The 27,570-nt window shown below is 40.7% G+C and overlaps 2 protein-coding genes across 4 annotated transcripts in view; one reads left to right on the top strand and one right to left on the bottom strand.

Annotated features, from left to right (window-relative positions):
* UBE2K (ubiquitin conjugating enzyme E2 K) overlaps nucleotides 1-12,480 on the bottom strand; it is a 46,112-nt gene extending 33,632 nt beyond the window's left edge. Inside the window, exon 1 of one of the 2 annotated variants that reach the window (XM_027643013.1) lies at nucleotides 12,300-12,480. Coding sequence is in view for 1 of the 2 variants with exons in the window: in XM_027643012.1 (XP_027498813.1) it covers nucleotides 12,300-12,362 (63 nt within the window). In the remaining variant the exon portion in view is untranslated. The remainder of the gene's footprint in view (nucleotides 1-12,299) is intronic. The other variant, XM_027643012.1, reaches the window with a different exon arrangement.
* A 267-nt stretch (nucleotides 12,481-12,747) lies between these two features.
* SMIM14 (small integral membrane protein 14) overlaps nucleotides 12,748-27,570 on the top strand; it is a 56,515-nt gene continuing 41,692 nt past the window's right edge. The window contains exons 1-2 of one of the 2 annotated variants that reach the window (XM_027643015.1): nucleotides 12,748-12,852; nucleotides 16,646-16,873. In XM_027643015.1, the coding sequence (XP_027498816.1) occupies nucleotides 16,652-16,873 (222 nt within the window). In that variant the 5' untranslated portion in view covers nucleotides 12,748-12,852; nucleotides 16,646-16,651. Of the gene's footprint in view, nucleotides 12,853-13,064; nucleotides 13,184-16,645; nucleotides 16,874-27,570 lie in introns of those variants that run through there. The other variant, XM_027643014.1, reaches the window with a different exon arrangement.

The following is a 27,570-nucleotide window of genomic DNA, read 5'->3' as shown; positions in this document are numbered from 1 at the left end:
AAACATACGTATGTATGAATATATATGAATAAAACAAAACCAGACTAGAAAAAAACTAACCTGAAAAGACACATATATAAGTGACAAATTACATGTATAGATAAACAAGTCTAATTGCAATAAATGCAGTTAAGTATTAAAACTCCCTAATCACTTAGGGTTTTAAAACCAGCAGCTTACACATTAATGAAGAGCTTTAAGAAAGTAACAAAAATGTTAAAGAATGCACACACCAAAACTTCAGCAAGGATTAAGGAAAAATTTGAAAAATTTCTCTGGCAAAGTCCAGTCACTAGTGAAGCAGATTGTGCATTTAAAACAAAACATTTTCTATCACTGACTGTTTCCCTAATCACAGCAACAAAATAAAATAACTTCTTTATCTTTCAGGACAGGATTTTTAAATTATTGTTTGATTCTTCTATGAGGTAAATTGGCAATAACCACTTTTTAACCTATCTAAAATCTAGTAAAAATTTAGTTACTTCTTTAATACAGACACAACTTACAAAAGTGAAGTACTTTTGAACATCTAAACATTTTATACTGACATTATAAGGTTCAATATTTACAAGGACAATTTAAGTAAGAAATCCTTCTCTCTAGGCTGAAGCCATGCTAGAAACATTAACTTATGGTAACTCTATATACAGCAACTTCAAATTACTAGTGTCTTATAAAACTCTTCTTACCCTCCTCCCTATTTTATATTCTACCACAACAATCTTACTCTGCACCAAAATCTGGCACGAGCATATCTCAAGAGACTTACAGAACAAGATCACCTGACTGACTGTCACAATGAAATCCACAACGCTATTTTAGCCAACGGCTGCAAGTACTCTGAGTCAATGTGTTGAGCAAAAGACTCCAATCTTTCAGTAGCCGTTCACTCCATTAAACAATTATTTAAATTAATAACTTAAAAACCAAAACCAAGTTCATTCTTATCCTATTTCCCAACGCCTTGCAAATCTGTGGATAATTCAGAGAAATTTTGGTTTGCAATAAATGCTCCGTTATTTTCCTGTGTTCTTTGGCTAAGGTTCCGTGACCTTTCTCAACTCAGTCCAAAGGCTCTCCCCCCTTCACTGATATGCCAGACAGGAACATTCCTAACAAAAGCTCACCTCTTAAACTGCCCTCTAAGAAGTCAACTACCAGCCTCTCCTCTCATATCCTCGGGAATCACTTGGTTTCAAACCAAGTCTCCCTTTTTAACCCCTTTGCTACCGCAGAGTAGCTGAGAGTAACTACATCGCATCCGCTTGTTCACTCCTATGCATGAAATGGGAAAACAGCAAAAAGGCAGGAGGTATCACTCAACCAGGAAGCAAAGTGCAGCACACTGTCCAGCAGCAGAACGGTAAATTCAACTTAAAAAAAAAAAAAGTTTTATATTCCTGCTGCTGCCCTCCTCAAAGAGCTATCAACGCGAGAGGGAGTAGTTCAATACCACCGAAGTGTTCCTTCAGACTCACTCCAGCTTAAAAGCCAGAACAGAGCGCATCTCAGTGCATCTCCAGAGCCTGAGGTTGTTAATATTAAGACGAGAAGCAAAAATGTCACATAATTACCAGAGGGCTACGAAGTTTGTAAGCTGCACTATATCAGCTGAGATCAGCAGATCACATTTGCATTCTCAGAGAGAGCTCCTGCTGACCTTCAAAGCACAGAGCAATGCTATGGTGAAACAACCCAACGTTGGGGCAGGGCAAGGAGAAGAGAGGAAACACTTCTGTCTAAAGCACACTGAAGAGCAGTCTTCCTAGATAAGAAAAGGTCAGTACCAAGAAATGCACTTTCATTAAAATGCTCCCACATCCTTTGAACATATTAACAATTTCAGTCATGGAAGTTCTTCCTCATTTTACATTCTATTTCATTCCACTGTATCAACACATATTTTCTAGAATTATGCCTGTTTCAGTAAAAGTGACATTATTTTTGCATATTATTTTTTTCATTTACTGATCAAAATACTATGTTACTAACAAGTAACTTGTATTTTAATGTATCTAAGGAGCTACAAGATGAATATTGTGTGAGTTCTGTATTACTGGAAATTAGTTCGCCCTTTTTCATATTTATCACAATTTTACTTATTAAATCCATCTTATTAAAACATTTTATCAAATAATCTTATCAAGAGATTAAATCTGTACCAAACTTTAAACTCTGTATTATTACATGTTTACATACAAGGACAATACTGAGGGATATTCTTTTCCTGTCAGGAATACATCTCAAATATTCACCTTAAATATTAAAATCTCAAATACTAAAAACATCTTCATTTTGCTAGAGTTTGACCTGGAAAATCACCAAGTTCTAGTTAAAGTTTTATTTTAGGTAGCTAATGTTCAGCTGTTAAAACATCACACTACCAAAAAAACTTAAGAGACTGTACTTCCACAGCACCAGTCTGACAGTGGTCAAGATCCTACTTTCCTTCTGGTCCTGGCAGAACTAATGCAAAGGAGGGGATAAGATTTTGTGTAAGCATTCATACACCTGCACAGCAAAAAATGTGAAGTAAAACTATATCATCAAGACAGTTCTTTCATTTTAAACCAAACCCTGATTTGATTCACCATGAACAACACAAGAGAAGGAGCACAAAAGCGGGAAGAGGAGATGAGGCTGCAAGAGGAATGTGACACTGCTTCTTGGCACTGCCTTAGAACAACTTAAAAGAATTTTGAAACTTCAGCTCCAGTGTCTGTCTAAACTATTTCTGACAAAATCACTGCGTCAGTCACGGACACACAGAGGTGTAAGTGACACAGCTCTCCTGGCATAAGCCCTAAGTGCAGTTACACAATCCCTGCTTGTCTCACTAAGGGATGGGGTGGTTAAAGGGATAAGCTGGGCCATGATAGCCATGCACCCATCTGCAGCACATCTGCAGCGTTACACCAGCACAGGAGTGCAGGGCTCCTGCACAGCACAGGCTTTGTCCGGCTATGCAAGATATTTACAGCACCTCGGAGCACTAACCACGGGCAGGAGTTGTTCAAACCTGGCCTGAGCGCCACTGAGATGCTCGACATCAGAGCAGGCACAGTGGGAAGGACTCCTTCTGGGCAATCCCCTGCAGGAAAGCCTAAATGAATAAGCAAAATGGATTTTTCTTATCTTTTTATGCACGATTCTGTTTTTGATGCAGAACAACTGAAAACCCCTGAAGATAAAGGTGCTTTAAGAATCATTTTAAGCCATACTTCAAATTAGTCATTTTATAAGCATACAAAGCCATTTGATGCAGACTCTGCAGTCAGTTCTGTATGTCTACCCTACTTAGGTTGTGAGCAATTCTACACATAAAGGAATCACAGGATTCAGCTTAGTTTAAATTGATTATGCTAATTCACTCACAGTCCCAGAGCTTGAAGACTTGTGAAAGTAGCTCAGAATAGTTCTTCTGTACTAGCCTTCCACATGGACACCCTTATTCCAAAGTGGAAGAGCTTACCTAAACACCATGAAGGCTCTAAGAGGCTTCCAGAAAGGAGGCAAATACAACACAGCTACCATAATTTCCATTCCTATATGCTACCTCATAATAGCCTCCTGTACTTTAACACATCCTAACACAGCAAAGTCTTAAAAATACTTTCTCACAGTTTATTTTCAGTTAAAAATAAAACATGGTAAATATTTAGCTTGAACTAAACTACCTGTTTAAGTAAAACATAGACTAATGTATTTGTGGGTTTGGGTTTTTTCCTCCCTTCATAAACACTCTATAGGTTTTTTTTAGGATCTGAAGGCACATCACTTTAAACCTGTCTTTTTTACACTAACTAGACTTACACAAATCATTAGTCTTTCCTTTCCCGATGACCTGTTCGTCTTACTGGCTATTAATGAACACAAATTATGAAATAATGAACTTCAACTAGTTTCCTATGTGTTTTGTGACAACAAAGGGAGACAGGACACCTCTGTTACCATTCCAACAGAAGAATGATAGACAGTATGAGCCCAGCTCTCTCAGAGTCAGCACAGCCAAACTGGAGTCACACTGTAGGACTGACTTTTACGGTGTCCAATAAAGCATAAGCACCAAATGAAGCTTCTTCTATAGCCAGGGATACTCACAACATCTGCCTCCTGTGCAGACACTTTGGACTAGACAGGAGCAATCCATGGCCTTAGCACAATTCTGTTACAATACACCAGACTAACAGATACAGATCTGGTCCTCAAACAAGATTATTTTTGCTGCTCACAGAGGCAACTTATTTATTATACAGACTCTATTTTATTAAATACTCATGGCAAGCATATTCGAGTACTCTGAATTCAAATATTAAAAATACTAACACCAATACAATCCAAAGGGAAAATGCTAGGTAAGACAAGAGTGCAAAAGTGGACTACATCCAACTCAGAATATTTTGTGATTCTGTGAAACATCCCTAAAGTGCCATATAGAATATTTGTCAACATTCCTACTCTTTGCCATAAAAGAACTTACTTGGTTACTTTTCTTAACTTAATTGCATCCAAGTTTTACCCAGTTTGTCGAAGACAAAAAAGACAGTCTGTATATTAATGATAAAGTTTAACCAAAAGTATTTTCTCAATTTAATACCAGCAGCAATTATTAGTGTAAAGTGATAGAGGACAGTAATGACAATAATCCTTATTAGGATTATGAAACAAGCTAGAACCATTTAACAGGTGAATAATTTAAGAACTACACTAAGTACCTGTACTAGCTTAAAGCAAACTAAAGACCACTGGACAATTCATGATTGGATTGTTAAACCAGTGCTGTCTTACAGTTTATACTTATACAAATTTACTATGATAAAATGTTAATTTTTTTAAGATTTCATACTAAGTAAAGTGAACTAACCTTAAGACTTGTACAATTCTTTCCTATTAAAGCTAAACTCCTGGAAACAAGCACAGAAGAATGAATGGAAGACTGGAATTGTTAAAGGGTTGGCTAACTCCTAGCATCCTTTTAGGTCCACAGAGTTGTGGTCAGAGGGTACCATCACCAGCTCCAGTCTAACTCCTAATCCCAAACTGAGTAACCCACTCCTGTAACCAGTGACTGCTCTCTTTCCTCAGGTTTTTAAGAGATTACCAAAGATAACCAAATGAGCCTGACTCCAGCGGAGATCAAGCTGGTTTTTTTCTGTTTTCACTTACTTCCCAAATCTTGAGGGTTCTGCCTGATATGCAGACCACTCACTAGAAATCTGGACTCAACTGGATACACACTAACACAAAAAAATGCCACCAAATGAACAGAGGAATAAGCAGTGGATCTTGCCTTCCCTGCACTATTCCCACTACCAATACTTGGCCAACTCATGGGTCTGGGTCAAATGATCACTAACATTGTTTGTTAAGTATTTTTAATCACAGATTTAGTAATATTCATAATACTAGTACTGATCAGTATCTACACAATACTGATCCTAAAAGTGCAATGGTATTATATTCACAGAACTTGAAAAAGAGCTACACAGTTCAGGTAGAGAGGTGTTAAACTACAAATAAATTAGTAATTCAGGAAGAGCACCTCAGAAGCAAGAATAATATGCAGTTTTCTTAACATTTCCCAGTAAATGCATTTTGTAAATGCATTCTTCAGTTACCAAAAAAGTGGCTTATGGCCAAACTCGTTTGATGACAAAGAATTACAGATTCATTCTCCATTATTTTCCAGCACAAACTGGAAAATATAACCCAACGCATCATAGACAGAATTAAGAAAACCAAAGATGTACAGTAATGGCATTTTACCATGCTTTTTATATAATTATAGGAAACAGGTCCAAACCTTGTCTTGCCTAAAATCATAGGCATGGCTTGAAAAACACAGCAGACAAAATTATTTTTGGCAATGTAATAAAGATCTCACAAACAACTATTTTAAAGTTAAGATAATCTTCACATTTCAGAGAAATGAAGCTTAAAGAAGCAGTACAGATCTCATAATTGCTCTAACATTCGGGTTCCTAACCAGAACTTGTTCAACATAAAAACCCCAACAGCTTTGCATCTCCCAGCTTTGCATCTACCCAGCCTCCGATTTGAAAAGGAAGAGCACTCATTATTGTCTGACAATAGTGAAAACTTCTGAACTAAAAAGAAACAGTCTACGTTAAAATTCAATTTATTTACGGGGAAAGGTATACCAGATGTGGTGACAGAGTTGGAACCTGTGTTTCTCACAAACATAAAAAACCCCAGTAATTTAGAAACAAACTCATACTAGAAATACAGAATAATGTAGGGAGAGGCACTTGGGTGGCCTCTAGTCCTTATTTCCACTCAAAACAGGTCCAGTGAGAGCAAGCTGCTTAAGAACCTGCTGAGTTTTGAACACCTCCAAGGAGAGAAATTCCGAAATCTCACTGGTGAATCTGTTTAAACATTTGGCTACTATCACTGTAATTTTCTTCCCCAGTGTCTAGTCAGAATTTCCCAGCTTGTGTCTGTTGCCTCTCATCATATCCCTGTGCACCTTCGAGACAAGTCTGGTTCTTCTCAAGAGCCTCTCATCAGGTATTTTTGAATAATAGGAAGATGTCCCTTTGAATAGTTCTCAACTCTTTCACCCTCTTCTCACACATCTTGTGCTCTACTCCCTTAACCACATTGATGGTGTTCTGCTGGGCTCACGTCAGCATACATCAAAATCCTACCCTAGAAAGCCCAAAACTGGATACAGTACACCACATATAGTCTCATAAGCACAGAACAGAGGTGAAAAATCATTTCTCACAACCCACTGACTACATTCTTGCTAATGTAACCCAGTATGTGCAGGGCTTTCTTTGCCACAAGAGCACTGCTGAATCCTGTTCAACTCGATGCCCATTAGGTCATTAAGTTCTTTTCCTGCTTTGTTTCCAGTCAGTCCCCAAGCTGTATGTACTGATGCATGGAGTTACCTCCTCCCAGGTGGAGGACTTGGTACCTACCTCAGTTGAACTTCAAAAGGTTCCTGTCAGCACATTAATTTCTCCAGCCTACTAAGATCCCTTTACATAGCAGTCTCGTGCTCCAATGTGCTGACACTCTCCCCCACACACCTTTTTAATCATATGCAAGCCTTTTGAGAGACTGAAGAGAGACTGATACCAATATAATAACAATAGTTTAAAAGTTCTTATCTTTACACCTTTTTTTACCTTTATGCCTTTTAATTAACTAAGCACACTCTAACTTTATTCACACAAAAAGTTTTTCTGGTTTTGGCTGGGATAGAGCTAATTTTCTTCCTAATAACTGGTACAAGGCTGTGTTTTGGATTAAGTATGAGAATAATGTTGATAACACAGATGTTTTAGTTGTTGCTGGGTAGTGCTTACTTTAAGTCAAGGACTTTCCAGTTTCCCGTACTCTGCCAGTGAGGAGGTGCAAAAGAAGTTTGGAGGGAGCATGGTCAGGACAGCTGACCTGAACTGACCTGACCTGACTGGCCAAAGGTATATTCCCTGCCACAGAATGTCACCCTCAGTATATGAACTCGGGGGTTGGCCAGGAGGTTGGCTGGTTGCTGCTCAAGGATGGGCTGGGCATAGGTGAACAAGTGGTGAGCAATAGCACTGTGCATCCCCTGTCTTTCCCTGGTTTTATTCCTCTCTCCCTTTTTGTCATCTCCCTTTTCATTACTATTACTAAAATTTGTTACTTTATTTCAATCATTAAACTTTTTTTATCTCAACACATGGGTTTTACTTTTTTCCAGTTCTCCTTCCCATTCCATTGCAGGGAGTGGGGTGTCCAATCAGCAGCTGCACGATACCCAGTTGCCCACCGGGATTAAACCATGACAACAATTCCACTGCACTCACTAAACCTCTACTGACTTCAATGTGACTGTTCTTACAAACCAAAAGTTAAACACGGCTCAGGAACCAGAACAGAAGACATCTCATTCTTATATATCTGTGTTGATTCTACATGATAAATAGGAGGAAAACCAAGCATCCTTCTATTAGCGTTAAAGCACAAATACTACTAAAAGTTTCCATCTTAGTGAATTCAGTATCTATCACCCAAGACTGCCCAAATATAAACAAATCAAAGTAATGGACTTTTTCTGAGCCTGAAGATTAAGTACTTGCTTTTCCAAAAAGCAAGAAAATTTCAGAGATGTCACTTAGTATCTCACTATAAACTGACATAAATCACAAGATTGCTACAGGCAATGATAAAAGGCAACACCACAGCCACTCAGTAGGTCTTTAAAAGTCTAAGAAGGGATACTGTGTGGCAGACTACTATTACTGCTCCTGTAAATCACAAAAACACATAGCAGACTCCAAAACAAATATCCACTTCCTTCTTGGAAATTAGGTACTTCAAATTTTTGTCATTAACCTACTGTCTCTGCTTGAATGCTACTTTGATTTCAACCAAGTTACAAATGTCACCTGCTACTTCACATATCTGTTCATGCAGATATTTGTATTGCATAACCACAGCTGAGTTTCATTTGTTCAAAGCTCTACCTGGGTTTACCTCCCATAAACGTCTGCCTCTTCACATCTCTGAGAGGAGAACACTTCACATACACCAGCATCTCTCTTCTTGCTAGGAGAAAGCTATGCTTCCCAGTGTGTTACCTTCAGTATCAGAGTAGAGGTTTCACTGTAAAAGGTGTCAATTAGCTCTGACTTACAGATGGCTAGAAAATACCTTACATTTTCATGTGATAAAAGAAAGTGGATGGCCAATTAAACATTGAATCCTTCAATGCTAGCACAGTATAATTTTTTAGAAGTGTAACACTGATGCTCTATTAAAATATGAAAATGAGCCACACGTAATGTTTAACATACCTGATCCACTACAACACGTCTCAGCATCAGTCTTGAAGTGACCACAAGATTTTTCAACATATCTGTCATTTAATAATGACTAGAATTTCCTCTCATAAGACAGCTGCTTATAAACAGAGAGCAGGTAAGGATCTAGCTACCTACTGCAGCATTCCAGTAACTCTATTTTAAAATAATACCAGCTAACCTTCACCAAAACCTTTTACTACTTACTAAAAGTGGGATACTTTTCTTCCACCTATTTTTTGGTTTCTCCATCATGCTGCAGCTTCATACTTCTGTTGCAAACACATTTTGTGGCTTTTGAATTTCAGTCCATAAAAAAGGTATCAGATTAATGAAACAACAGGAAAAGGAAAGAGATAAAGGTGAACAACTGACCCCTTGCCTAGACTAGGACCATGATCTGATTTAATGTACTGTCTACTCATTTTAGAATTTTAATACAAGCTTAGCATAATACAGTATAGTACACATATTTAACCAGTCAAGTTACTTCCTAGACTAACTTAACAGCTTCATCTTGGTTAGAGATGCACAGTACCTCATCTACCTCAGAATTGTAAAGGTTTCTTTGCACACAAAAAGTAAAAAAGTGTTACTTAAATCATCCCTTGGAGAGCATCCCTGACAAAGAAATTGTTGCTGGTTTTATCTATTTAATTCAAATATTTAAGAGATGCAAAGTTGCAGGGATGTCTCTTAAATACACAATACACTACTTATTAAGTTAATGTGTAGAGTTTATGATAAAATAGAAATAATAAAGCTCAGATGTGAAAAGACTTAAAATGCCTTTACAAAATACTCAAGAAGCCCCAAACTCAACTTAAAAAAAATTAAACATCCTTCAAATCTTTCCTGTAAACCAAAGAGCAAGATAATATTCCATATTTTAGTGATTTCCCAGAAATGACATTTAACTCAAGGAAACAAAGTGCTAAGGAATATGAAAGGTATATGTAGTCCTATGAGTAGTGAGGATTCATACATCTTTATCCATAGCAAGGATAAACACACTTTTCAGAATTAAAGAATTCTTTAATTTCAGAATTCTTTAATTCTGAAAAGTTTGTTTATCCTTGCTATGGATAAATATCTTCGTTGATATTTAGAAGTGGAATTTAGTGCTTACAATACATACTTCAAATGCAGAATTAACTGCCATCCAGCTGCTCCCTGTTAAAAACATTTCTAGTTCCATCACTCTATTTCAGCTGAAAGGCGAGTACTGGAATAAGACAGAGAACAAACTTCCTTGTACTTTTTCCCAGTGTGCCTGCCCCCTCCCCCAGGCTTTTGTGCTCCTCCTGCATCTAGAAGGAAACGGGGGAGGGGGCTGCTCTTCATGTTCAAGTGTAACTCAAAGCATTAAATCAAGAATAATTTAAGTACAGGTAATGTGAGTCACTGCCTTCAGAGAGGGACTTAAAAACTTCTAAATAACAAATTTAGCATGACCATTTAAGAAAAACTTTTCTTTTTCTTTTTTAAAGAAATAAAGTCTAATAATAATTTTAGTACATAGAAAGAAAACCTTCTTTTGTTCTTCTGCGATTTGTAGTATTTAGTTGGACTTTTATTCACTATCTCACTCCATGTATTTTCACATTCAGTGAAAAGTGATACTGACACCATAGTTTGACTGCCTTGGAATGTACAAATGTTCACAAAAAACATTTGCTTGCAACTTTGATAACCATTGAGTAATGCTGAAATTTTGTATTCAAGGCAGGGGAGCTAGTATAGTCTGTAAACAGCAGTTTTATACATACTGCTACATCAGTGTAACACTCATGTATAGCTCACTAGTGGCAGAAAAAAAAAAGAAATATCAGAGTCTTCTCTATCATAATTTTCAAATTCCATAAATTGAGTTTCATAAGAATTATGATCTTATTTCCGGAAGCTTTAGGCAGCTTAAGGGCTATTTTATAGTAGTATTCATTTCCAAAATTCAGTACTAGGCCCTTCAATGCAAAGACTAAACAAATAGGAATAATGAAAAATGCACACATTAGATGCAACCTTTACAGTAAGAAAATTTAGCATGGACCTCTCCCAAAACCTATTTCATTTAAGGCTTCTTTTTTTTTTCGACATAAACCAAAAAAAAAAAAGGTCTTGAAGCCTGTACACAGCACTTCCAAATAGAGACTTCTTTGTTTCCACAGTATCAGCTGGTTATATGGGGTATGAGGTCTAGATCTAGCTTTGGTATAAAGGTATCCACCTAGAAATTTCTCTTAGTCTACACGCAATTCTGTATTTGCAGTCCAATAGCTTGGCAAAATCAGCCTGGGCTCTGAAGGCAGCTGTAAAACAAGGCCCTTACATTTTTCTAGGTGCTAGTTCAAGCTGCATAGCAACAATGCTGTTAGCACACAATTTAAAAGCACATCAACTACTGCTACCCTGTTTTCCTTAAGCCATTAGTATCTTTCAAAAATTATCCTCCCAATTTTTCCTCTGTGAATACATCCAGATTTCTATAACACCATCTTTAAGAGTTACATATTCACATTAATATTTCACAAGCATCTAACCTGCAACATCATCCCAAGTAGGACAATGACGACACAACCACTAAAACCTATCTGGCTGACGTCCACCAACTCAGACACAGACATAGCAAAAACTGTACTGATATAACACTGCAAACACTGCTATATATCCCCCCAGACTGATCCGAACTTCTTTCCTTTCGCCCTGAAGGTAGTCAGCCTCTCTTCCTGACCACCAAATACCTCCGAACACACTGTTCAGGAAACGAGGTAACATGACTGTAACGAGTGAGGCTTTAAAAGCATCAGTCTGAAGGTGAGTAAACCTGCAGTGGGATAAAAGAAGTTCTGTATACAGGCAAGCTAAATAAATGGGTTTTTAATGGCAACCGTTCAGAAAAACCCCAAACATTAAACCCGTCCCCCGCAGCCTCTGGTACTGGCGGAGCAGAGGAGTCAGCTGAAGGGTGAGGGGGATGCGAGGGGTCACGTACCCCCACCTCGCCCTCACCAATCCACCCCATCCATCCATCCATCCATCCACCCATCCATCCATCCATCCATCCCTCCGCTCCCGGCCCTGCCGGCGGCGCGCGGGCGGACGCGGGAGGGCGCGTGCCGGGGGTCCCCGCAGGCCGGGCCGGCCCCGCCCCGCGGCTCTGGCCTGGCAGCGCTCCCGGGCACCGGCCGCCGGGAGCCCTCGCTGGGGGCCGGCCCGCCCGGCCTCCTCGGGCCCAGCCGCCGCGCTTCCTACGGCCCCCTCCGCCGGCTCCCAACGGCCAGCGGGCCCCGTCTCCCCGGGAATCGCCATTCCCCTCCCCGAGGCCGCGGGACGGGCCCACCCCCGGCGCGGGGAGGTGGGGCCGGGAGGGCAGCGGGGTCCCCGCGCAGGCCGGCGGGGCGCCCGCACCGTCCCCCGCTGCCCACGCTCACACGGGGGAGGGTGGCGGTAGCGCGCAGGGGGAGAGGTTCTGACCTCCTCGCTCTTCAGCACCTCCTTGAACTCCCGCTTGATCCTCTGCACCGCGATGTTGGCCATCTCCGCAGCGGGCACCCCCTCGCCGCCCCTCCGCGCCGGGCCCAGCGAGCTCCGCCGTCGCTCCGCTGGAGAACTCCCGGCCCCACCAAAATGGCGCCCGCGCCGAGCATGCGCGGTGGGGCCGTCGCTGCTCCTCAGGAGGGGCCGCGGGAGCGCGGCCGGAGCGGCACCGGGGCTGTGGTGGGGCCGGGGCTGGGGCCAGGTGGTGCTGGCGAGGCGGCTGCGCTCTGGGTCACCTCCTCCCCGCTGCCCCTGCGGGGAAGGGTGCGCTGCCCACCTGGGGACGCGCAGGGGTCCGCCCTGCTGGCCGCCCGCCCCAGGGACACTTGGCCGCAGACCCGCTCGCACCGCTCGGCCCGGCACGGACCGGGCGGGCCCAGGAGAGAGCGTGAGGAGGAACCTCCTCGGGTAAAGCCCGCAGCCGGGTCCCGGGGCACAGCGGAGGCCGTTGTGATGACACGGCTCCCGCCCGGCCCTCTCCCCGCACCAGGTGAACCCCGAGGCACCGGCTGGGGAAGGGGTGACGGAGCGCTCTCGGGAGGGCTGGGCCGGTCCGAGGTAGCGGGGGAAAAGCCTAAGGTGTCCCAGAGGGAACAGCTGGCATGTTTGCTAGGGAAGCCCCCGAGCAAAAAAAACCCAGGAATGTCTCACGTGCCTTGAGAATCTAGTCAACCTGGCCCATACAGCTGCTCCCATCTATGTTTTTCCTCTTATGCTCCCGGACCAGCGCCTTGCCCTCTTTCCACCCTCACCCTTCTTTTGCAGACGCCGGTGTCTCCTCACACGGGAGGCCGAGGAACAGGCAGCTCTGAGGGGACAGCGTAAGGAACTATTTCTTTCTACGGATTCTGCTACAAGATTTTGAAAGTAGAGTAAAAGCCGAACGTCTGTCCTGCCTAATGGACTGTTACGTTTTATTGCAGAAGCAAACACGAGGACCCCCAGATGTTGCTTCTGTTCTGGAATCTGAAATAGGATAACACTAATCATCCCTGTTAGCTTGAGCTGTGTAAAATAAGGCAAGCTATGGAAGGGCATAAATGGATTTTCAGAGGGGAACGTGAGATTGCATTTAGAACTGTTGTTTATTCAGGAACTAGAGGCTTTCAAGACATTAAGGTTTATAGAAACAATTTATAGGGCCCCCTTTTAACCGTGCACTGCAGGACAATGTACGACATAGACATTTATCTCAACAAATGTCTACTTCTGGTATGGCTGTCATCTGCAAGTGCTGTTTATTTATCTCCATTAGTATACACAGCATTTTGATTTTTATATACACAGTAAAGAAAGTATGAGCCAAACAAAAAAAAAAATCTGGCAACTATATACAGAAGCATCTAGTCCTTTCTCAGTGTGTTTACTCTTCCCCTTTGGTTTGACTGGAAAAAGTCAATTTTTTTGCAAAAATGTTGTACCATGGGCATCTGTTCATCAAATTAGGACTTCTTCAGACCGAAACTTGTTTTACATGTATTGTACAATGCAGCTTTTCAGCTGAGGTTTACAGTACTTTTTTGAGAAGGACCATTTTGCAGTAGGTCTGATTTCTTTTTAATGACTTACGGTATGATCTTGGACCTTCATCTTCAGAATAATTTAGACATCTAAGTCCCTCTGATGTGTCTTAAGTTCCTTTTGAAAGAGGTAGGCTGTGATTTTCTGTGCCATTGGCTCTCACCAGTAAAATAAGGGTAATAACTCTTTTCTGCCTCTTAGAGCTCTTAGATGAAACTTCGGTTTATGGTGTGCTGTGCTCCTATGAGTACTATAGACAAAAATTATAAAGGTAGTACATAAAATCTCTGGGTTAAATGCCTCACATATTTTAAGACAGCTCATACAAAGAAGCTGGTCTTCTGATATTCAGATTTTGCTCTGAATGGAGTGGAAAACATGACCTTTATCAAGTGTCAGATTCCTTTGTGTTCCCGTGAGTATGCTTGTATGTTATAGGTAGTAGACATCCAGTAAAGGCTGTAGTAAAGGGCAATGATTTTGCCTGGTTTGTACCTAGGTTCATTTTCATGTGCTCATTTGGATTACAAATGTCAGAGTCTGTTACTGCAAAAATGAAATTTGAATGAATAATGTGAATCACTGTATCTCTTTTCCTTAGTATACCCCACTCCTTTCTCTTGCCTTAAAACACATCTTTCACTTATCTCACAGCTGTTTCATAATCTCCATATACTGTGTTAATTTTCTCTTGCTGAAAGATAGGAAGGCTTTTTAGGTGGTAGAACAGAGCAATGATGAGTTTTGACAGGATCAAAATTACATAAAAATCGGTACCTTATGTAATCAGCATGCTGGGGTTATCATTGTATACCTCCTATATTTTATGCTTTATTATAGTTTACTATTTTACAGAAGACTCTACAGGGTTTTAGGACAGAACAGGACTGTAGACTAGCAGTCTTAGAATAGAGGCTTTGAGGTTTTATTTTAGTTTGCTTTAGGGTTTTTTTGGTTTGGAGTTTTTTGTTTGTTTTTGTTTTGGTTTTGTTAAATAAGAAAATGCTTAGAAAAAATTATAACATCCCCTCTTTGTGTTGATTTCAGTGACTTCCATGTCTGACTCCATAGTATATTTTATGGTATGTTGATAATATAGTCCTGTGTTTATCCTCTGAATTAAGTTCTCATTAGTCTTTTGCCCTTAGAAAAATCCATACACAAAATGTAAAACTCTAGTCCATTGAACATAGTCAGCTCACGTTTTGAAATATAAAATTTTGTAGTGTATCTGATTTCAGGAGATAGCTCTTTCACTGATCCTATCATCAGTTTAGCCTCAAACCAAACAGTTCTTTCAATAGCAACTTTCACAGACCAGCTGCAGATTGGTCTGTTCTTCTGTGCATTGGTGTTGACCATAACTAATAGAGCGGGAGATACAATTCTGAGTATCCACATTGTTTACTATGTTTGGCATATTGCTTTGAAGTACTTCTGGAAGTGGGAGCAGGAGATACCATATATAAATGAAGTTCAAACTACATAAGATTACTGCAGGAGTAAAGTTAATCGGATCAGTGTCTGTAACATAAGATCAGTGGTTGTAAGGCCTCAGCCCAAGCTCTCAATAGGGAAAGGCTGACAATGTTCATTAGCCAATGCTAGGATAACCAAACATCCTAAATCATGTATCCTGTATCATTTCCCATGTCATATGGGAAGCATTGTCTATCATACAACCTATATATAGGACACAGTTGCCCACCTTTTCATGGAAAAGTGGCTGTTGCTCATGCATAGTTCACACGTGTTGGACTCACTGTGCATCCGAACAGTCACCATGTGCATGGTCCATCTCTCTGAGACTGTGGATGCCCCACAGCCCTGGTGTACTGCCTGGGGACTCCAATGTGTTTGTGACCCCACTAAGTATGATTAAATATATGTTCTTCAAGTTAAAATTCTTGGAGATCTTTTTCTCATTTACATATTCTCCTAATTTTATTCTGTTCATATCAATGGGATATTTTTTTCTATTAGAATTACTCAGAGAGAATTTGGAATTATTGAGGTTGTTCCCCATGATTACAGGAAAATTACATTTTTGAAATGACAGCTTTCCAGCATGCAGCATTCTGTTCCTCTTTTGCTGTTTTATGTCTTGCATAACAAGACTTCCCCCTCCTCATCTTGGCTTTAGTTTAGAAAAATCAAAACTATCAGGCTTGATCTTCTCTCATTGTTGCTGGAGGATTTCTTATTGGAGAGGAGAGCTGTCTCAAGAGATATGTGTATTGATTTCAGTCGCTTTAGAAACAGGAGTTGAACCTGGAGCATTTTTAATTCTTATTTTATTTATTTCATGAGCTATCTATATGAGTATTAACTTTAAAGGCTATGTTAGTATTAGATTATATGCATTTTGCATTTAAATGTTCATATGCTCATTTATAATAATGCTTTATTTAAAAAAATTCAGCAGCAAATAATATTCATATAACTAAGTCGATTTTAAATTTAACCTTCTTTTTCCACCGAAGTTACACCTACAGCTCTCTTTTTATGATCCCAGTTTCTAACAGAGAGGCCTACATGCCAGAAATTGTTTTTTTTAGCTGCATATAATTCAGCACATTTCAGAGACTACGAGTAAATTTAGCCCGCACGTTTACTGTCTGTCATAGAGTGTTCCTGTTGTAGCAGCATCTGGATGACTCAACTTATTGCGAAGATTAGCTTTATTTATAAAAATAACTAACTGGTCGTGCAAGTTGACCGAGTTTTAAGTTGTCATCTTAACTTTCCTGTTCCTCCTATAGGTGCCCATGTCTGGTTGCGTGGCCAGGTGTGAGAGTGCCCTCTCCTGGGTGGAACAGGCAGTTTGGCTTGCTCGCTTGAGACGGATCCCTCTGTTGGGAAGCCCTTTGCCTTACAAAGAGCTCACGGTACTGTCACTGCCTCGAGGAAGAACTTGGAGGAGTTCTGCAGGCAGAAATGCCAAAAACAGGAGAACAGAAACTAATGCGATGTTACAGAAGAGAGAGAAGGTATTCACTCATGATGCCTGCACTTAACAATTTAGATTTTTCATGTAATTAGCAGCTGACATATACATGCATTAAAAGGCATTACGGGTTCTAGCTAAACATTAGAGTGATCTGAAGTAATTCAGTTTGAATTCATATGATGAAATTCATCTGACTTAGAGGAGTTAGACCAGAAATCAATTCAAGTATTGATTTTACATCAATCCATCTATGGCTTAAACAAGACATAGCAAAGTTTTAATTAAATAATGAATGTGCAGAAATTTTTGGTAGTTTAATAACACCCTATTGTTTTCTTCACTTGTAATGAACTTCTATTATAAATTGACAGGACACCCTGGACTTCTATTAATTTAGTGGCCTGCCAATATCTTCTAAATTAATGTTACATCTGAATCTGATGTTTCTGGTAGGAAAACACAGATGTAAACAGACTCAATGCTTTTAAGTCTGTTTGCAAAATTACTGGGTTTCTAAGCTTCCACTTCTTTGTGGAGGAGTGATTTTCAACTGGTGGTACACACACTTCAGGGTCTAAGGGCCATTTCTTGTGGCTTCATGAAGAAAAAAAAAAGAAGGAAAAAAAAAGGCAGGTACAACTGTGAGATAGTTCTTGGGATTTTGCAGGAGGTCCCCAGTTTATTAATATTCTTAATGAGCAAGCATCTACCTTGAAAAATTTGGCATCTGCAGACTGACAAGTTGACTATAGGGAACTAAAACCTTTCTTAAAAAGGAAGATGTGTAGAGCTACGCTACTTTCTTCCTATTACAAAAAGAAGATAGCAATCTTTTTGAGGGTCCTTTCAAAGTGAAAGCAAGTTGTGAATATAGAAATAGTTTTCACAACCTAACATAGCTATTATTAGTAGTTTAATGAATATTAGAGTTATAAGGGAAGAGATGACTTGGTCCATGATACAAAGCATTTAGTCATCATGCTATGTTGCTGGTATATTGTTTTCCACTCAGAAATATTTTCTACACCGAGTGAAGAATTTATCCCATTTTAAGTATTTTGTATTACCATCTATTAATGTAATAACTTATAGTACCTTATCAAATCTATGTAATTTTATGTAATTAAATATGGCGATCTTCCTTTCATAGAAAGGTACAAAAGGGACTTAGAGCTGCCTTAAAGGGCAGCTGGACAGCTTTTCTTGGCCAGCTGGACATTATCTTCCCCTCATGTCTTTAGGATTTGTGACTGAATAACAATTGCTGCTATATTAATAACTAATAGGGGCTGAAATCAGTTTCAGGCTGATGCTCAGAAAAACCTCCATTTTGTAAATGTCATCAGGACTGAAGTACATCAGACCTTGAAGATGGAAGCTTAAATTTGTTGTTCAGTGCAGTGGTAGCCAGGGAAATACCTAAATGAAGCAAGTAAGAGAGAAGATAAAATGACATTAATATTTTGAAGTGATTGTTTGGGGTAGAGTTAGAGTCTCTCATTAGGAGAGTTGGGTTTAGAACTAGAACTGGAACAGCAAATAATTATGAAGTAGTAATTGAATGAATGTGGGAATCCAGGGTAAATGAAAAATAAACCCCCTTTCTTTGGCAGTGATCTTTAATTGCTAAAATATTTTCATATTCCTGACAGTGTAGATAAGCTAACTGCTGGGAAGCTCATCGTGTACAAAGTGGTCCAACTGACAGCATATATATCAAATGTAGGTCTCTGGGATGCCTCCACCTGGCCTTCTGTCTTTTCCTTTGAGAATATAGGCAACACTTATTCAGGGAGCATATGTTGTAAATGGTTCTCCTACATTATCACTGTGTCTTCTCAGGAGAAAAGGATGGGACTAAACAGCTTTCCTCTTACATACATGTACCCTGAGACATAGAGCCATCCATGCAGGCTGCAGAGATGGATTAAGCTCCTGCAGGCAATAGTGTTATACAATACATGTGGTCCCAACTCAAAAAAGGTTTCCAGCCTTTAAGAGAATATGCATTAAAGATGTATGAATAACCACAGTATAATACAAGAATATGTGCAGTAAAATCAGAAGCGAAACCACAGACAGAACATACTCCAGTGTACTTTGCATCATCAACTGTTAAGAATTCCTTCAATGGTGTCTCTATTTTGTAAAGCACAAGACATTTTAGGGATCCTGAAAGGTAGGACAATACCATTCCTTTTAATAAAAAAAGAAATCTGGTGCTCTTGAATTCAGTTATAATTGCTCAATGTAGCAATTTTTGATTCCGAGGCTTTTTGAAAATTGTAAATAGAATTTGAACTTATTTCTATTGATGGCCATCTTGCTAAACTACAGTGTAATCTGTCATGATGGGCATCAAATCCGACTGAGGAAAGTCTTTTGGAACTGTCTACAATAAAAATTTACAAAATAGTTAAGTTTGTCAGAGATCATCCAAAAAGAGCTCAGCCATGACAGATGGGTAATTTGTCAAGCTGTATTGCTGTTGATATGTTGATACCGTCCTAAAATAGCTGCATTTTGGAGACTAGAACAATTTTGTATTAGAAAAAAGAAAACCCGAACTTTTCTATTAATCTTCCTACCGTAGAATAATAATTTAGGGTTAAATCATTAAGTCTAAATCCCTAGTCACTGTTTAGACCACAGCTGTGTAAAAAGTTAATTAAACTGCACTTGAAATCATGGAAACTGGTAAGGACCAATTCAAGAATACAAGTCAAGACAATCTGATTTGTTGTTCTCCTAACCTGATTGTCTCCAGTTCAGCCATATGGCTAGAAAGAACATAGCACCTGGTAAGTTATTAGAGAACATGGAGGATAAAGTCAAGTTAAACAAACAAGGCTCAAATAGTGTCTGTATTGAGTAATGTACAGTTTCCCTGAACACAGCACATCCAAGCCATTTCTCTGGTCTGTGGATCTCTGCCAGGCACACGATGTGTCACAGAACAGTATCTAGAAAATCCCTACTATTCTATGTCTTTCTTTTCAGTAGTAGCATAAGCCTTTGTTTAGGTGAAAGATCTAGTGTAGGTGTAAGGAGTTTCTTGTCTTGTACATTTTTCTCAAATGAAGGGTAGCAATTATAGCAGTTTCAGTGAAGTATAACCCATCTCATAAAATTCCCTATTACAGCTTTCCCATCTTTCTGATAGAGTGCAAAGAGATCACATGGTAAATTGGTACTAGTCAGCTTTTAAAGACAGTATTCTAGACTGTATTTTTCTTTCCTTGATTAGAGGTTAGTCATGCTGGGAGATGGTCAATCATGCTGTATGATTTCCTCTCAAGATTTTACAGATTCTAACTCTTAGTCCTAGGAATTTTGTGATGTTACACTGTTGGTCCATTCCCCAAACACAGAGCAGACATAAAAGATATTGACACTTGCTGAAGAGTTATTTCTAGGTGTTGTACTATGCCTGTATTTTGATATCACTCATCCCAAATAATTTTACTTCCTCTGAAATTGCAGTGAAGGTGCTTTGCAGATGTACCTGCTCCTGGGCTCCCTCTTGAGTGGCACAGTATCACATAATCACAGCATGGTCAAGGTTGGAAGGGACCTCCTGAGATCATCTAGTCCACTCTTCCTGTTAAAGCGGGGTCAGCCAGAGCAGGTTGCCTAACAGGACCATGTCCACTTGAATATCTCTAAGGATAGAGACACCACAGCCTTTCTGGGCAGCCTCTACCAGCGTTCAATTACCATCAGAGTAAAGAAATGTTTTCCTGTGTTCAGCTCTTGCTCTGTCACCAGGCACCACTGGGGAGGGTCTGGCTCCCTCAGTAGTTTCTCTGCTGAGGAGTTGGGCTTCTGCTATAATATGGCTTTGGCTTAAAATGCTTCCGTCCTTTTTTTCAGGAATTACCTTCAGTTTTAGAGATGTCATCTATGTCCACTAATTACTTTAGTCACTTAACAAAAGGTAAGAACATTTAAACACTGAAAATATAAATTCATACTTTCAAACACTGAAATGGTTTCCCTTAATCTGTGTGGTGTTTTTGCAAAATCTATAAATTGTGAAATGTGAGCTGAATGGAATCATAGAATGGGTTGTAAGGGACCTTAACGATAACTTAGTTCCAAACCCCTGCCATTGGGGACACCTTCCACTAGACCAGGTTACTCAGAGCCCCATTCAACCTGGCCTTGAACACTTTCAGGAATGGGGCAGCCTCAGCTTCTCCGGCCAACCTGTTCCAGTGCCTCACCACCCTCACAGTAAAGAATTTCTTCCTAATAGCTATTAAAGCTATTGTAAAAAGCCCTTGTAAAAAGTCTCTTTCCAGCCTTCTTGTAGGCTCCTTTTAGATATGGGAAGGATGCAATAAAGTCTCCCCAGAGCCTTCTTTTCTTCAAGCTGAACAACCCCAACTCTCAGCCATTCCTCATAGGAGAGGTGTTCCATCCCTCTGATCATCCTCGCGGCCTCCTCTGGACTCGCTCTATCAGGTCCATGTCCTCATGCTGGGGGCCTCAGAGCTGGATGAAGTATTCCAGGTGGGATATTATGAGAGCGGAGTAGAAGGGGCAAATCACCTCCCTTGACCTACAGACCACACTTCTTTTGATGCAGCCCAGGATACGATTGGCTTTCTGGGCTGAAAGTGCACATTGCTGGGTCATGTCCAGCCTCTCATCCAACAGTTCCCCCAAGTCCTTCTCAGCAGAGTTGCTCTCAATCCGTTCTCCTCCCAGCCTGTATTTGTCCTTGGGATTGCCCTGACCCATGTGCAGGACCTTGCACTTGGCCTTGTTGAACTTGATAAGGTTCACACAGACCCACCTCTCAAGTCTGTCAAGGTCAAGGTGCCTCTGGAAGGCATCCCTACCCTCCAGCATGTTGTTCACTCTACTCAGATTGGTGGTGTTGGCAAACTTGCTGAGGGTATACTACAGAATTCTTTTTTCCTGACCTGACAGTGCTGTCAAGTTTTGTAAAGCCTAATTTTCTTTCTTATACTAACCCACTTGTAGGGTTTACAGCTCCTCTTCAACCGTTTTGACATACTACAGCAGATACCCAGCTGCGTCATACCACATCCTCAAACAAAATTTGCTCAAAAGCAACTGTGCACAAGTTAAAACCCTTGCATTATGTCTATAGAGATCTTGCCCAGCTGAGAAAGCAGTCATTTCTAGTTCACTTGTCAATACTCATGTTCTGATTTCTGAAATAAAAAGTATGATTGAATGTGCTACAGAAACCAGATCAGATCACTATGCTTACAGTGACAACAGATCAGATTCTTTTCCAACAATGTGCTTTAGTTCTCTGTAGTCCATACAGAGATGCTGCCGTGTTTTATGTTTCTCTCCAAGCACTGACTGGCAGAGTTATGCCTTTTGATACACCTCCTCAGTGATGTGTGACGTCTTCTCTTTTTGTTATCTCTTTTTTCTTGGTAAATAATGCCTTGGCTTTTTAATGGATGGTTACTCTTAAATTTCAGTCATATACTGAGTGCTTAATACTAACTGCAAAACTGCATATATCCATTTCAGATCAGAGTAATTCTCAGCTCCTGACCAGAAAATTTAACTCATTGCTGCTTTCTAGTTATATGTAGTAAAGCGTTAAAAAAATCTTTTGGGATCTTATTTTCATCTCCTTCTCTCACATCTTCTTCTGCACCTAATATTTGTTAAATCTCCTCTCTCACATTTTGAGCTTGTTGTTCATCTTTTAGATATGGCTCCTCTTAGAGGTTCACTTGGAAATGAACAGGGATTTTTTTTTTCAAGTCTTTGAGAACTGTAACAGTTGAGGACTCTGACTCGTGTTCAGAGGCATTTTGAGATTGAATGCTGAAATAGCTCTGAACATAGAGGGTGACATGAGATGTGTTTTTCCCGAGTGGTAGCAATTTTCAGATGAATATAGCAATGTTAGCTTATGGCTGTGAACTACAGTTGCTTATGAAGCATTCACACTGTTTCTCGTCTTTCCTTTGCAAGAAGGTCACCACAATTGTGCAGCTGCTATTATGGTTTCTGTTTCAGAGGAAAAACAATTTTTTTATACCAGTGTTGGTTCATTGAGACCACATTTTTAGAGGGAATTTCCCAAAGTATTTGCAAAATAATGTTCTCAACAGTGACTGAATAATTATCCATCATAATGAAATTTAGTGGACCATTAACTTAAATGGTTACTGAGAACTTATTGTTCTAATACTTCAGAGCCATTTCAGCCTAATTCAGATGGTATATCTTTAGCAGCAAGTGTTATCATTAACAATTCGGTGGTTCAGGACTTAATCCTCTATTTTTAAATTATTTTTTGCAAGCCTGATCTTGTAAATGTCCCAATTGGCCTGTTTGCATTTCATAGTTACTCTAAGTTACTAGTCAATATTTTAGATAAGTGTAAAATAATCCTTGTCAACCACTCAACTTCAGATTTCCTTCATCCATTTCCTTGTTTGGAAGACTTCACTGGCAGCTGTGATCTGGCAGCATTGCAGCAGTCGTTTTTGATCGTTTTTCCTGGACTGTGGCTAATTGATCCCAAAAGTCTCTGTTGGTGTGTTGATGCTTCAGGAGCACAAATGATCCTCCATAGATCATCTGACAATTTCAGTGGAGTTTCTTTTTTCCACAGAGCCATATTTTTTCTGCGAGTTCTGACAATTGTGATTGAGTGTTCATTAAGCTTGTATCTGCACATTGACAGAAAATCTGGCAGTTGAGATTTGTTTCAGGGGTGATCACATGACTAAATATCTGTTAAATTAACCTAAGTACACAATATAGTCTTTGTGCCAGCCAATTCACAGGCTTGCTGCCTAGTGTCCCAAAGTGCTTTGCAATTCTCCAGTGCTTTGTGAGATGCCAGCCCAGCTGAATTCTAGGAATGTTTGTGAGCAACTTTCCAAAGGACTTGGCTTCTTCTTCCAAAATTAGATTTCCCTTTCAAAAAAACCCAGTGTTGCTACCAAAAGGCCTCTCCTACCTTGCTACTACAAGGATTTTTATGATCTTTTGCTTTCCACTTCCTGGGTGCCATTTTCCACCATTCTGCAGACCTGTTCCAAGTGGCTCTTCAGTATCAAAATTTACGGCAGAGTTTCATCCGTGCTTCTTCTGGGAATAGCATTATCTACTCATTACGGACTGCATACAAGAAGAGAGGAAGCAGACAGAAAAGGAGTTACATTAAGAGGATTTGCCCCATTTCTAGGTAATTTTTCAGATCTGATAAAATTGCATTAATTGCAGAAGAAGAGTTTCCACTCCACAGAGTATCTGGATGTCAGCAATGCAATGCCTAGTGACATCACTTATGCAGCAAAGATGAGAAGAACATCAGCAGAAAAAGAACTTCAGAATGGGAAAAGTAATGTTCTTGGGTATCTGTAAACAAGCTCATCCACTATTTGGCAAGTTAGATCATCAGCATGATTCCTGCTTTTCCATCACCTATTGGAGTAGAAAAGTTGGACGCCAGCACTGTGATGTGGAATGTGACATCTGCCTGTTGCTTTACAAAGTGCCCAATCCACACTACTGTCAGATGGTGGATGTAGAGAATGTCATAGTAAGTTTTGCTCAGCTCCCACTTTCTTCCATTGTAGAGAGTTATTGGTGGAAGGAACATTACCATCTTCTGCCCTTCAAGCAGAGATGTTTTCACAGTTTTAGCTTGGCAGTGGGCAGCACAATTACTTTAGTGTGCCAAAATCAGTGAATTTACTATTCTGTCCTTGTTACTAGCTGATTTTGAATGCACCTCATGCCTTTGTTCATAAAGTAGCCTAAGTCATCACTGTTTTCATCATAGTTTGACTGCCAGAAAGGCAACTTCATAGAGTGAATCTGAAAACAGCCTCCGTATCAGGATCTTGTTTTACTGTATCATGCGCTAAATTTGTGAGTATAAAGGGGAGCAGATGGCTGAAGCCTGGGAGTAGGAAGCTGAGATAGAATCAGTGCCTGCTATGGCTTGTTCATTTGCCCATGGGAACCAGGAGGGACAAATTCTGAGGGATGCTCTGGCAAAATCTTTTATGCAAAATACCCAGCTACTTTTTGCTTAAGTATATGTTCTTGCTGATTTGAAAGCAAAAAGCTTATGCATTATTTCTCTTGTTCCTGGTTTCTACTTTCTGTAGAAACCCCTCTTCCTTGACAGTTCATTGTCTAAAGTTTCATCCTTCATTAGGGCCCTTGGCTTCCTATATTTCCAAGAATGCCAATAGAAACATATATGTTGAACAAAGAAAAATAATCGGGAAAACAGTTGTTATTTTGATGTCAAAAAGGCAGTGCAAATAATGCAGAATACAATACTGAAAAAAACCTCAGCTTTTTACTGAGACCAGTTACGTAAAACTATTTACAGATATGCAGAACTTTGCAGTAACAACATGAGGTGAAGAAAGGAGAGTAGGGAGGGGTAGGTTGTATCTCACCTAGAGTGCTGGCTGCCCAGATAGTGCTGCTTGCACACCTTTTCAAGGCAGAATTCCAAGACATTACCAGACATTACCTGAATGGGGTGGTGTGAGAAATGAGGCAGAAAGGTGTAATGCACCAGGGGTAGAAGAGGCTGCATTTGATTCAAAGAGAGGAAGACATCACAGCTCTAGCTGTAAGTGCCATCATTGCATACTGCTTTCTTGTACATCACTCAGTTGTCATCACCATGAGCTCCTGCCTCTCCTTTATAGACTCTTTGCAGGCTCATATTATTTCTGACAAGGAATCTGATGCTGCTGGTCCAGCTCACTTAATCTCGCCCTTCCAGTTCTAGGATTGTTCAAATTCAGTTCTCCAAGAATCAATCAGTATGAGACTCGCTTCTCAATTTCAATGGTTGCTCCAAGTATGCTTGCCACCCTTTTAGCAACAGCAGGCTGTTTGACTTTGTCCAAGAGCTGTTTGGCAAGAAAATAGAAATGTTTGGCAAGAAAATAGAAGTGTTCGGCACTCCTGCCTCAGCTTGGCAGGAAGAACCTTCCTCTCTGCTATTGTGTAGTTGCCATTACTCTCCTCTCTTGTTTGAGCCAGGACTAATGGTAAGCTGTGTCTCGTTTTAGGATTTCAGGATCTCAGATCCATTTTCTAGAACAATGGCTAGTCTTGTGTGCTCTGTGTATGAGACATATTGGCAAGGCTGCTTAATGGTGTTGGGAAGCTGCCTCTGCTTGTTTCGAGGGTGGCTTGTTCCTGGTGAAGGGTTAGGAGGATGACTGAGGGAGAGCTGGGAGGAAGGATGCAGCTAACAGTTGGTCATTCTGCCTGTGACTACCCTCTGACACCGTTGTCTAGGTTAGCTCAGTGTTTGGCCAGAACAACAAAAGTATACTTCAAGCCAAGTGTACCTTGATGTTGCTGATGTTCATGGTTCCAGTTGCAGTCTAAACTCCTGGACAGGTTGTCAACAAACCTGTTCTCCCAGGAAACATTGTAGGGATGTAGTTCCATATTTCCAAGTTAAAGATAAATTTTAGCATCCCTAGTGCCCTACCAGAGATTCAGTTCACTGGATTGAGGTATACAAGATGATACAAGCCCTGCATAGTTTAGCTGTTTTGTGTGATGGCCTGGCCTTGTGTCAGTGCCTTGCCTGCCTTTTCAGTACTGCCACTTGTTAGTTGGGTGCTAAGACAAGAGAAAGGGCTGAAATATGGGAAAGGAGAGGCAAGATTCACAGCAAGTCAGTACTGCATGGCACAGCTAGACAAAGGTAGCCTGCCTGCTGCCTCTCGGGAAGTGGAATGGTTATGTCCTAACTGAGCAGAGGTAGCCTGCACACCAAGGATGGCTGGATGCACAAGGCTGCCAAACTGGCAATGCACCCGAAACTTGGCAGAGTAACATAGGCCTGACACCAAAGACTAGCAAAAAACCTTCAGGAAAAAGTCTGTAGCCATGAAAGGAGGCTTAAAAGTCCCATTACAACTGCAAATAGTAATGAGAACAGCCAAGCTTGCCCCATATGTGGGTCATATGAGACTGTGTGGGTTATATGTGGGTCATATGTGGGTCATATGTGGGTCATATGTGGCACTGGCGCCACGAGGAGTTATCAACTTGAAAGCACTCACAACTTCCATCCAACCTTCTTTTCTCACCATAATTGTAGTATTGCCCTTGTTTCCTGGCTTGAAAGAGGTAAGCCAGCCTTTGAAATATTAGAGGACAAGATTTTCTTCCCTGTAGAATCCCAACTGCATTACTGCACGGTATCACTGTTCCCAGGACAGGATGTGGTCCATCTTTCCACAACACTCATCCTTGGCTAGGCACAGGTAAACACAACTGGCTGACAGAGAAGCCATGATCTGAAATTTTCCTTTTTAATTTCATTCCACAGCATCTAAATGCATATTTTGGGGGATGCCTTAATTGCTGAGAAGTCCGTGAGTCATGAGCTCCTTAACAGCCTTTAGATTTCTAGATGAGAAACTACCCTGTCGATTCCCTCGTACTTCGGTGGGGATGGCTATGGGCAAGCGGCCGAAGTGACCGTGTCTGTGACGGGGGCACGGAGCCCTGACCGTGGGGGGCTGCGGCGGGCCCGCCGGCACACCTGGCCCCGGAGCAGGCACTGTCTCCGCGTCCTCTCAGCTACGAGCTACTGGAGCTTTATTTTAAGGCCGACGCGCTGCCGGGAAGTGCCCCCGCCCGGCTGGCCGGGCTCCCACGGCCGCGCACCCCCGGGCCCGCCGCGACCGCACCGTGCGGTCGAGCCGCAGCTGCCGCCGCCCGCAGCAG

This window comes from Corapipo altera, unplaced genomic scaffold (genome assembly GCF_003945725.1).
Source record: "Corapipo altera isolate COAL_440 unplaced genomic scaffold, ASM394572v1 22, whole genome shotgun sequence".
Taxonomy (NCBI): Eukaryota; Metazoa; Chordata; class Aves; order Passeriformes; family Pipridae; genus Corapipo; species Corapipo altera.
The sequence above is the reverse complement of the archived record's forward strand: the minus strand, read 5'-3'. Positions and strand labels throughout refer to the sequence as shown.